At 33.6% G+C, this 12,942-nt stretch overlaps 1 protein-coding gene across 14 annotated transcripts in view; it reads left to right on the plus strand.

Annotated features, from left to right (window-relative positions):
• The window catches only part of NOL4 (nucleolar protein 4), a 384,554-nt gene that overhangs the window by 127,738 nt on the left and 243,874 nt on the right, over nucleotides 1-12,942 (plus strand). For 13 of the 14 annotated variants that reach the window (XM_058438499.1, XM_058438485.1, XM_058438486.1 and 10 more), the window contains one exon: nucleotides 3,889-4,021. In XM_058438499.1, coding sequence (XP_058294482.1) covers nucleotides 3,889-4,021 — 133 coding nt within the window. Of the gene's footprint in view, nucleotides 1-3,888; nucleotides 4,022-11,183; nucleotides 11,224-12,942 lie in introns of those variants that run through there. The other variant, XM_058438495.1, reaches the window with a different exon arrangement.

Genomic DNA, 12,942 nt, shown 5'->3' on the forward strand with positions numbered 1-12,942 from the left:
ATTATAGACCAATTCCATCATTGCACAATGTTTTCTTGAACAGCACTAGACTGGGCAGATAGCCAGCATTAAATAGCTCATTGAACTACATGTTGCAGGACACCACCCCAGAGATTCTAATTCTAGGTCTGATATGTGGGACCTGGGGATATGAATTTTTAACAGGATCTACACTCATGCACACTGAGGTTTGAGATGATGAATTTCATAGATATGCTGATAATGTAAGCTTTGATTTGAGCAGATGATAAGTTTTAAAAAATCAACAGAAGAGAAGATTGGTGGGAGTGGTTTATAAGCAGTCTTATGGGAAACTGTAAATATTTGATTGAATAGCATACACGTTATTTGATAAACAATGGATAGGGCTGCAAATTTATAAGCAGAGAAATGACATGTTCAGAAATGGGAAGATTAATTTGGCAATTGTTAATAGGCAGGACTGGTGTAGAGAAACTGGATGTGGATAAGTTAACTGGGAGACTATTATTACATAGTTTAGGAAATGGCAAAATACAAGTTTGAACTAATCAGGCAGGACAATAGCAGGTGAAATCAGGAGGTACATGGTAGAGACCCTTTATAGATAATATCTGGAACTTGAAAACCAAAATGAAATATGGAGCAGATTGGGGTCTCCATTTCAAGCAATTTCTGAAGATAGAAATAAAAGCTCAATAACAAAGCTTTTGAGAAATAAATAAGTGCCATGTTTAAAAGGGAAAAGATTGAAAAGAAAATTATTTGTTACAGTTAAATTGTTCTAATATTAAAACATTAAGTTTCAAGGAGGCAGAATTACTATGGTCTCTGGCCATGACTTTCATTATCATGAGATTTTAGTCATGTAAGAAATAAGCTCACACAGCATGATGTGGAGAGTTTTTTTCTGGTTGTCAAACAAAATAGATTTTCATAGAGGAAAGGAATTAGATGAATGGTCTAGAGATAATCATGAATAAAATACTTAATATTAGATCAGTCAAGTTTTCTGATTCCTTATTCTTAGAAGCCTTCAGTAGTTTCTTCCTAGTGTAATTAGTATTTTATCTATGCTGGTAAAAAAGCACAAGCTTATATTTCATATACCTCTGCTAGCTTTTATTAAAAACAATAATCAATTATTAACTAGAATAGAATATACAGAATGAATACATGCACTTAGTCTCGTTAAAGCTCTTAACAAATGTATAACAATTGAATTCTAATAAGGAATGTAATTGTGAAAATGAATTATATTTCATATGTAGTAGTGGAGGAAAATATTTAAAATATTCTCAATCATTAAGCCACTTATGATGGTAAATAATTTAATATGTTTTTTAATTACAAAAATAAATAACTATATATTTGGTTACATAAACATTTTAATCTCTCATCTAAATGTATTAAAATGTATGCTGGCAAGAGTGTCAGCATACATTTTAGTGGTGATAAAAAATATATTGATTTTCCATAATATGCTGTGGCTGTTTTTACAACCATTTCATAGAACAGAGGCTGTGACTTGAATCTTTGTATTTAGCTCTTCTTTAAACATAAATACACACACACATACATATCCTCATATACATATACATTTTACATATTTATATGCCATATAAATGATATTTTACTAGATTACTTATAGTTAGCTTTTTGTGACCTTTATAACAAATACTTATAAAGACTGTTTATATGTTTATGTAAACACACAGCTACTTTAGTAACACATTTTGTTTGCCTTTACCATTATATTGAAATGTGTTATAGTTTGTTGTATATGTTCATATACTGTAATAAATGTGCATAAGTTTATATACTGTAGAATTTATTGTATATTCCATATAGTAATATTAAACAGTTTTATTGTGCTTATCATGTACCTGACATTGTTCTAGATACTTTAAATATAGTACATGCCCTCACTCCTCATATGACTCTGTGAGATTGGCACAATTTTTATTTCCATTGTATAGATAAAGCAACTGAGGCACTGTAAGTTAAGGTAACTTGCTTAAGGTAGCATATCTAATAACTGGCAGAATATGGACCTGAATCTGGGAAGTCTGGTTTCTGAGAATATCCTCTAAAATACTATGACATCACAGAAACTATATATAGTGTATCTAATAGATATCTGTATCATCTATCAACGTGTGTATATATGTATCTATTTGTATATGATCGACACTAGTAACAAGTCCACATTGTTATCACTGATAATGTCAGTCCACATTGAAGTCTCTTATTTTTGCATACACACACACACACACACACACACACTAGAATTTAGAATTGGAGTAAACATAATGTATTGAGAGAGGGCATGCAACTAAGAGAAGTCTATGTGGCTGATTGTCCAGACATCTAACACAGTGGCATTTCCTTACTGACTTAATGAAGAGCTAGTGCTACTCAGTGTGCCCAAGCATGACCCAATCTTTGATAAAGGAAAGACACCACAGCCAAAACCACCGAGCCTGACTTAAGAATCAGAATGCCAATTTATTAGTCTACCAGGATGGTCTTGTTCGTTAATAATACAAACTTCTTTGCTGATGCCAAGATGTCATTTATGAAACCAAGGTAATTCTTCCTATTCAAATATATTGTTTCCTCAAGTCTGGATGACTTCATATGGCTACCGGTTCTAGTACATAATAGCAGGGAAAATGATTTAACTTCTCTGTGCCTCAATTTCTTCATCTATAAATTGTTTGAAAATTTGTAGCTAATTCATAGTTGTGATAAAATATAAAGAACAATGCATGCAACATAAATAGCACTAATACTGCTGATTATTATACTAGTGTTAAATGTTCAGATCAAACATTTACAAATTAAAGTCAAAGCTAGAGATTTTGATTAAACATTTACATTTTGCACGGGTTTCCCGGGCCTTCCAGCCTGTGTAAGTATACCATTTGTCCAAAAATCAGTTCTCCAAATGAAGTTTGCTTCAGTAAAACGACTGCAATAATATATCCTAGATGTGGTTTAATATTTGGAAAATTTTGATAAATTGGCCGTTCGGCAAACTGGCCTTTTGGTAATTCCATTTTATGAACTGACTTTTAGTAAATGTTTCATGCACAATTTTACCTAGAACTCCTCTTTGTGGTTGCCGTGCAATTTATATTTGCTTGTAAAGAAAGAAAGGGTGTGCTAAGATTACCTTGCTCTCCATTACATGTGGACTTTGAACCTAATATATAAGTTCGCTTTATTAGAATCTATCCTGTTTGCCAGTGAAAATTTTTTTTATAAAGCCCTTTCTGCATTCTAAGATTTCTGCTTACAACATTTTTTGGTCATTTAGTTTTTAATCAAAACTCGTATTTCTCTTTATGTTACATTTTATGATTAACTCTTTTAGAAGGTATTTACTATAAAATCACTCTTTATATTATTTCACAAGTCTTGAAATTCCTTGAAGGAAGAAATTATTCCTTTTTTTTTTTTTTTTGGAGACAGAGTCTCGTTCTGTCGCCCAGGCTGGAGTGCAGTGGCTTGATCTTGGCTCACTGCAAGCTCTGCCTCCCAGGTTCAAGCCATTCTCCTGCCTCAGCCTCCCGAGTAGCTGGGATTACAGGCACTCACCACCATGCCCGGCTAATTTCTTTTTGTATTTTTAGTAGATATGGGGTTTCACCATGTTAGCCAGGATGGTCTCGATTTCCTGACTCGTGATCCACCTGCCTCGGCCTCCAAAAGTGCTGGGATTACAGGCGTGAGCCACCATGCCCGGCCCATTGTTTTTTTAAACATCTATTAGTTTGTAACATATTTTTCTGAATTCTTTAAAAATTTCCTGGTTAAACTTCAATTGACTGTATAGGTAAAATGGTTATTATTTAAATGTATTATATTTTAAAATGCTTGATGATATTTTAAAACTATTTTCAGGATGAAAGTTCAATAGAAAGTGATGAATTTGACATGAGTGATTCAACACGGATGTCAGCTGTGAACTCTGATCTTAGCTCCAATCTTGAAGAAAGAATGCAAAGTCCCCAGAATCTTCATGGCCAGCAAGATGGTAAGCCTTTCAGTTTGACTGAATAAGCAAAACAACAGCAAAAAAATGAGTCAGAATGCATGGAAACAACAACTACCTCTTAATTCTTGTGTCAATTTTTAAAAATCTACCTGTTTCTATGGGAACTTCTCTCTATGTATTTAGGTTATATCATCCACTTCACTATTTTTTAATTCAAAACTTTATTCAAAACCAAGGTGTTAGACTGATTTATAAGCAGATATTGGTTATAAAATTCAAGTTAATTCATGTTTTGCTCCCTGAACTTAAAATATGTGTTAATTCGGTACAGTTTGGTTTCTGTGATATTTTCTAGCTTTGATTTCTTGGGCTGTCATTCTTCTGACTAAATTAAGCATTTAAATATGATCAAAAGACTAATTTAGATGTTTATCTTTTATGTAAAAGACAAGTTTCAACTAAGAATCACTAGATATTAAAGGAAATTTTACCAGAGCAATAGTGCTGAGTAAGACGATATTTTGCTATGAATTTTGAGCTACTTTATTCAGCTGTTAAGGAAAGAAAGCTCATGATCTCTTATTCCTGGGTTCATTAAAGATTTCTGAATCAGCCTATTGTTCTTGATAGGAGGAAAGCTAGATATGTAGAGAAAGTAGATGTCATACTAACATTGTAGGCCTAATATTTTTGGAGATCTTTGAACACTACCTTTGTAGATTTTTATCTTTGTAAATATACAATTATGTATACAAGTCAATGTGACTTATTTTCATAATTGCGGACAAAAAGGGTTATAAATAGAAGGAAATTGGCCAATTATATTCAAAATTTGTATATTATTTCTGTATTTAACAAGTTCATATGAACTTTTTTATTGGAGAGTTTTGTACTTACATTTATAGATACTGAAAAAATCTTTGCTTTCTCTGACAGTTGCTATTACAAACTGGTTGCAAAAGATTGCTGTATTTCTAGCTGCTATTTGTGTTCTGTTTGTGTTGGCAAGGCTTAAGAAATCCCTAGTTCTAAGCATAAAAAAAATCCAAGAACAGAGGGGCTTTTCTTTTTCTCATTTCAGATTAAGATGCTGGTGTCCTTGTTAGCATGAGTTATAAGAAAATGAGGAATGCATTGATTATCAGTAACTTTGAGATTGTATCTTAATTGCTACGTGCTAAAATAGCTATTGTAGTAGAAAAGCCATTTATTTGGAAATATTATAAGAATGAAGTTTTTCTGATTTAGATATAAATTTTCTCTTTTCTTCTAAAACATGAGTAGGCATTCCTCAGATTTTGTATTTTTTTAATGGCCATTGTATAGCACCAAGATCATAGAGTAACTGAAATATTCTTAGTAATGTACATCACTCCATTAATTTGCTTATGCATTTAACTTAGGTATCTCCTCATCGTCGTAGTCTATCATTTTAGGGAATATAGATAATGTAGAGGATGTATAGAGAATGTAGAGGATGTCTCTCATTGTGCAAATTCATTGTTTACTTGACTGAAGTTGCAAGCTGCAGGTCTTTGGCTATGGCACAGCTGCTGTGAAATAAATCTATATTGATTTTAATCAAATGCAGTAGAATAACTCCAAATATTATGTACTCTTAGGGAAAAGCACTTTCTCATGATATATTGATGAATGTTTCAAGGGTAATCACCTATTTAGTTATTCCTTTTCTAACCTAGGCCTAACCCTTCCTTGCCTTACATGTAAGATACTTTTTTCTTACATTTCTTGCTGAGTTTTCTCTTGCAGTGATCCCTCCTCTTTCTCCTGCATCAGAGGTTTTCTCCACTCTACTGGATTATTAGAATCTACATACAAACATAATTTGATAAATATCTTCTTTAAAATGCCTTGATTGATTTTGTCTTTTTCCATTTGTGCTGCTACAACAAAATACCTGAGTCTGAGTCATTTATAAAAAACAGAAATTTATCTCTCACAGTTCTGGAGTCCAAGATCTGGGAGTCCAAGATCTAGGTGCCAGTAGGTTCAGTGTCTGGAAGAGCTTGTTCTCCCACGATAGTACATTATTGCTGAATCCTCCCGAGGGAAGGAACACCATATCCTCTCATGGTGGCAGGATCCAAAGAGGGGTAAACTCCTTCTGTCAAGCCCTTTTGTTTTATTTTGTTTTATTATTTTATTTTTGAGATGGAGTCTTGCTCTGTTGCCCAGGCTGGGGTGCAGTGGCATGATCTTGGCTCATTGCAACCTCCGCCTCTTGGGTTCAAGCAATTCTCCTGCTTCAGCCTCCTGAGTAGCTGGGACTACAGGCACACACCACCACACCCAGCTAATTTTTTTTTTTTTTTGTATTTTTAGTAGAGATGGCATTTCACCATGTTGGCCAGGCTGGTTTTAAACTCTGACCTCAAGTGATCCGCCCATCTCAGCCTCCCAAAGTGCTGGGATTACAGGCAGGAGCCACTGTGGCTGGCCTATCAAGCTCTTTTATAAGGGCACCTAATCCTATTCATCAGATGAGACTGACACATCCTAAAGGACATACCTCTTAATACTGCTATGTTGGGGATTAAGTTTCAATATCAATTTTGGATGGGACAGAAACATTCAACCATATCATATCCCATTGCATCTCTTCATTCATTACCCTATTTCTCTGCACCACCCCTGCAAAAGACTTTATAGTGAAACTCTGAAAGAGTTGTCCCGTTATTTCCACTCTACCCTTTTTGGCTCATCTCAAGTAGGCTTTCATCCTTGCCACCGACTTCACTTGTTCTTGTGAACATCACCAGCAGGCTTCTTGTTGCTTAATTCATTGGTCAACCCTTAGTCCTCATCTCCTTCAACGCTACTGTTTAAGGACAACGCTCCCCCCCTCTTTTTTTTCTGGTGCAATTTCTGTCTCATTCATCTCTGTGGGCTCCTTTTCTATGTTCTATTCTATAGATGCCAGAGTGCAGGCTTCAACTCTCTCTTCCTTTTTCTCACTCCCTAGGACACCACATCTAATCATGTTGCTTTCCATACCATCTGTATCTAGATGAATCACAAATTTATTTCTCCAAGCCCTGACATCTTTCCTGAGCTCAGGACTATCTCCCCTTACCTATTTCCTAATTGTTAACATTCTTCAGAGGACTTATCACTGTATGAAACTGCATTATATTTCTCACTTATTAGCTGTTTCTCTTCTAGAATGAAAATACCATATTAATTAATGAGTCTTCACATGCTTAAAGTTTTCCTTTCATTGGCTTCACTTGAGTTAGTTCTTACATTCTCCATCATTTAAATGATTAAAATATAACTTTTCACCATAATTATATTTTGTAACATAAGTTTTACATATTTATCTTCTTTTCTTCTGTCCTTCCTTCTGACAATGGTACTCTCCTAGGCAATCAATATTGACAACCTTCTGTAAAATTTCTTTTTTTCCTGTTTACAAATACACATCCTTATACATATTCAGAAAATCTTGTCATCAAAAACCTAGAATTATGTCATTTATGCTCTTCCGTATCTTGATTTGTCTAACATTACCTTTCTTTTAGAGCTTCCTATATTAGGGGTGTGTGTGTTTGTGTGTGTGTGTGTGTGTGTGTGTGTATCACAGTAAGAAAAAAAAGGCATGGGACCTACCTCATATAACACACAATTTTAAGGAATGTGTATCAAACTCAGTGTTGCCACTATTGACACACAACTCTTTGTTGGAGAGGGATGTCCTCTGCATTGCATAATGTTTAGCAGCTTCCTGGCCTCTACCTGCTGCATGTTCTTAGCTCCCCTTCTCCCAACTGTGACAAATAAAAGTATCTTCAGATGTTTCAAGTGTCCCTTGTGGGACAAAATTACCCTAAGTTGAAAACAAATGGTATAGGTTGAGAATAGGGGTCTGTGCAAGAATCCAGTATGATGGGGATTGAGGAGACACAGTGGAAAGATGTTGAGAAGAAGGGGCTGAAGAAAAGCCTAGGAATCAGTGCCCAGTTGTCTTTCTGCAATCTCAGAATAGTGTCACACTGTCCAACATGATAGTCGCTCTTGATATTGTGGCTATTGAGTGCTTGAAATATGGCTAGTGTTACTGAGAAACTATTGTAATTTAATTTTAATTCAAATTTAAATAGCTACACGTGACCGGTGGCTACTGTGTCAGACAGTGTAGATATAGATCATTATTTTATTTTGACTGGCAGTTAAACTCTGTTCTCTGCAGCCATTGGTTGAATGTGTCTGAAGTCTGGAAAAACTATAGGAGAAATTCCTATTTTAACAGTTGACTGAAATCCCTGTTTAATATTTTGAAAATCGAAACAATACAAATATTTTAAGTTAAATTAAAAATGTTTTTTTCTTTAACATTAAGTGATTAAGATTTTATTTAGAGAAAGTGAAGTAGGATATTATGATTTTTATAAATCCTTCCTAATAATTTTAACAGATAGGAATAAAAATGTCCTTATTGGGCACCATATAAAATGAAGAGTAAAATAACTTTTTTTACAATTTTTATTTCACTGTGGTTATAGAAAATTTGAAAGGTATTCATTAAAAATCAAGGGAAAAGAAGACTATTAAATGTGCATTGTTTTGGAAATATATATATCTATATATATATAGATATGTTTACACTCAGAAAAGGTGAAAAAGAAGAAAAATAACTATTTTTCCCCAGGTTAGATAATTAGATAAAGATCAAGAAGACACAAACCTGAATGAAGAATTTGTAATGAGAAGAATGCTTCAGGATTAATGTATAGTATTCTGCTTCTTTTGCCTTTTTTAGGTTTATAATATTTCCCTAACTCAATAAAAACATAAAGGCAAAACATGCATAGAAGCTGAATTTTTGCATAAAAAGTATTTTACCCTCATTTTTGGTTTTGAGGAAACTATGTTGAGCTATTTAAATTTTTTTTCACAGACTTAAAAGAATGTTTTTAAGTTAAAATCATTTAAAGGTTATATATACATCTGCTTTACTCATGAAAGCATGAGTAAAAGCACAACACCTTGAAGGTGTTGTGGAATATAAGGAGCTTATTAGAAGGAAGTTTTGCTATGCAATGGCTGCGGTTCACAGAATTTCAAAAAGCATCTCGAGGCCTAACAGCTAAAGGCATCCTTCAAATATTCAGCAATTTGTAAGCATTCTTCTTGTTCTGCCAGCCATTTAAATGGATTAGAAACAGAAATTTTGTCAGTTGAGCTTCTGTGTTTGAATCTCAGATCCTAGACATTTATGGCAGCATGGATTAGCTCAAAAAAGTATTCCCTTTCCTAAATCAATTATTTACTTTATTATGAATTTGTACCTTCTAAAACAGCCAATGTTCATTCCTTGTCTGAAGTTATTTTAAAAAGATATCTGGCAAAAGAAAAGTGTCAGATTTAGAAACAGACTTAAAGTTTCAGTTCAAAATAAGCATTTCACTTCAGTTTATAGAAGGATACTTTTCTAAGAACCATTTTAATCACTTTTCTGAGTTAACACTTTAATGTAAACTATGGATATTTTGTAAGGGAGTATTTGTGCTTTTTTAAGCACAAATAATTAGAAAGATTATTAGATATTACCAATATATTTATGTATTTTTCAATTGCAACAATTTATATATATATATTTGCCTTTTTTAAAAAGATAATAGGAATACAAAGGAATGTTGAGGCATACCCTTAAATTCTCCGTATGTCAGCTTAATCAGCTATAAAAGCTATTAAGAAATCCATTTAAAATATTTCTATATTAAATATTTTCCCATGGTCCTTTGAGCCTTTTGGCTTCCATAGAAAAAATCTTTGCCTCCCACTAAGACACATATGATATATTAATAGAATTCACCAAAAATAGGAAGCATATTCAGAAGCTAGGTAGTCAAAAAAAAAAAGGCAAATATACCATTCAGAGATATAATTCTATAAGGTAACTCACTTGGATCCTTGGGTATACTTAGGACAAGGGTAAATGATGTGAGGTCCAATATTTCATTCTTCCCTCAACTAATACATATTAAATTCTAGCATAAGTTGGACAATGGATTTACAAGCATGAACATTGCATATTAGATTGAACCATATGAAATTGCTATACTTCCTTGATTTGAACTAATGGTTCAAGCTTTAAAATAGCTTAAACTAGAATATGAAAGATATGGAAACAAAGTGTTTTGAAACAGAAATGCAGAGATGCATTTGTTTCAGATAGCAATGATGCTCACATATGTACATTGTGTATCTCTTGACTTGTACACTCGTAAATTATCACAGTCGTCTTTTCAGTGGAAACATAGAGGGGAGTAAGTTAACAAAAAATAGCAATCTGATTGTGAGATAAATAAGTACATTAACAGATACAGTTGTTGGAGTTTCACTTTTTCTTATATCCTAATTCAGATTATGTGCTAAACTGGCCTCCTGAAACTCCTACATTGGGAATTTATTTTAAAAATACAGATTCATGGGACCCATCTCAGATGGGATGACTAAGGCAATTGTGTGGGATGTAAGAATGGGAACCAGTGTTCCACACTATGCTTGTGAAGGTATTCTTTACTATTCTACCCAGCTGTTTTGGAGTGTCAAAATGGCCATAGGTCTAAAGGGGATTAAGTCACACTGGGGCACTTCATGCTCAAATGTTGTGACCAGTAACTTCTGAGTTACTTTTTGAATGAGGAATAGCATGTAAGTTCATTCCTAGTATATGTATGTGTTTGTATGTGTTTCAGTTAGCTCTGTTTTCTTAGTTATGACATTTGCCACATATGACAGTTCTTTTATAACTTTTGAAAATGCTCCTATTCTACTCTAAGAAATTTTACAGTCTGTTTTCAATCTCATGTATGTGAACACTGCATACACTGGACTTTAGAACACACACACAACACACATGAAATACTCCTTTGCAGTGCTTTTTTTACTGCCCAGTTTATATGTGAATAAAATTTTAGTAAAAATATGCTTGTGGCTAAAATTGTATTTAATTTGGTTGAATAAGATAGTTTTATGTAATTATTAAAGCATATAAACCAGCAGTAAAAGCAAGAACTATGTACTGTTCACTATTTAATTTCATTGGAAAATCTAATAGAACATGTTTTTAATAAAAGTGATGTAAAACAGTATACTGAATAGGAAATTAAATTCAGTGGTTAACTTTTTTGTGATGGTGAATTTTAATCAGAAAAGCTATTAAAATGTTTTTCAGGCTGAACACCAGATTCCCTGGAGAGATTATGTTGTCTTGTGTAAGTCATTTTCTTTCTTGTGCAAGTTTGTTTTCTTTCAGTGTTTACAATTGCTTAGGAAACTTGGGATAGAGCAAAAATTGTTAAAAGGATGTTGATTCTTTTACACAAATGTACTAAAATATTTGACTTCAAAATTGAATTCATTCCTAATGGTGTTTTTGCTCTCACTTTTTAATTTGCATACACTTCTGGACTTAAAATACCTAAAAATGATACACTGCTGCTGTTTTTTCTTAATTCAAGTTGTTTTAATGCCTTATTAAGCCTAATTCACATGATGAATTTGTTTAAATATTCTGAATTGAGTTAGTTAAGCCAATGAAGCTTTTAGAAAGCTCTCTTTATGGCAGTTGCTCTATAAATAATTGTATAATAATTTACAGAAGTATAAACTACCTTTATAAGTAATATAAAGAAAACAAGTAATTTGAAAGAATGTTACTATGAATTGGAGGAAATTTTGATTATTAAATCCATTCGTAATATTGTTATTTGTGTGTATGTGTGTGTTCATGTGTAAGTATTTAATCATTTGAAATTGCTTTTAAGCAGTAATTCTGTTTCCAAAAGCAGAAGAAAAGGCAATTTGACTTACATATAAAGGATAAGTATGAAAAATGATGTTTAGTTGTGTATTTATTTAAAATGCATATATAGGGAATGTTATTTACTTTTTACATTTAAGATCACTTATTTGGGAGTTTGCTCTACCTTTCTTAGTGACAATTCTGCCTTTCAATACTTTACTCATATTACATAAGTGTTTTTTCATATAAATGAGTGTTTGTTTAGAGAATTAGCTCATTGATTTCAGGCTCAAACTTGCCACACCCTAGAGACCAGTTCCATCTTAGCTAGGTTCTGATCCTCTGGGAAAAACTAGGGGAAATTGGCTTGGTTCCACACTTGCCTTGGAGAGTCTAATCTGATCATTGAAGGACGTCAGATTAATTTGAAATTTTACTGCTGGGTTAGTTCTTTGTTTTGAGATATTACTTTTTTGGTTTTGTCACTATCTTCATGTTTGCCAGTCCATGAATGTTTATGTGGATCCAGAGTTCAATCAGTTTCAGCACCTCCAGGAGATGCCAAAGTTCTGTTAGGACCAAATAGCAGATGCTAGACCCTTTAATCCTTAAATACAGATTTCTGTCTGTCTGTGAAGGCATAAATAAAATTAAGAAGCCTCATAACAACTGGAGAGATGTTAGACAATACATATCCTTTCTGAATTTATTCAAATAAATTTTGAACCTATCAATTTATATATCCAGCTATATTATAGAATCAGACCACCTGCATTTCCAACTTGAAAGTCTTGAATAACTGTCTTTTTTGTCTATTTTTGTTTTTGTTTTTACTATCACCTGGCTAGCCTTTATAAACTCTTACCATAAACTGAACACCATGCTGTGTTTCTTTATAACTTTCTTGTACTAATTTGGGTCAGCTAGCTACTACTTCTTTTAAAAACAGCTGGCGGGACACGGTGACTCACTCCTGTAATCCCAGCACTTTGGGAGGCTGAGGCGGGCCGATCACGAGGTCAGGAGATCCAGACCTTCCGGGCTAACACGGTGAAACCCTGTCTCTACTAAAAATACAAAAAATTAGCCGGGCGAGGTGGCGGGCGCCTGTAGTCCCAGCTACTCGTGAGGCTGAGGCAGGAGAATGGCGTGAACCCCGGGGGGCGGAGCTTGCAGTGAGCCGAGATCG

This window comes from Hylobates moloch, unplaced genomic scaffold (genome assembly GCF_009828535.3).
Source record: "Hylobates moloch isolate HMO894 unplaced genomic scaffold, HMol_V3 SCAFFOLD_5, whole genome shotgun sequence".
In the NCBI taxonomy this organism is placed as follows: Eukaryota; Metazoa; Chordata; class Mammalia; order Primates; family Hylobatidae; genus Hylobates; species Hylobates moloch.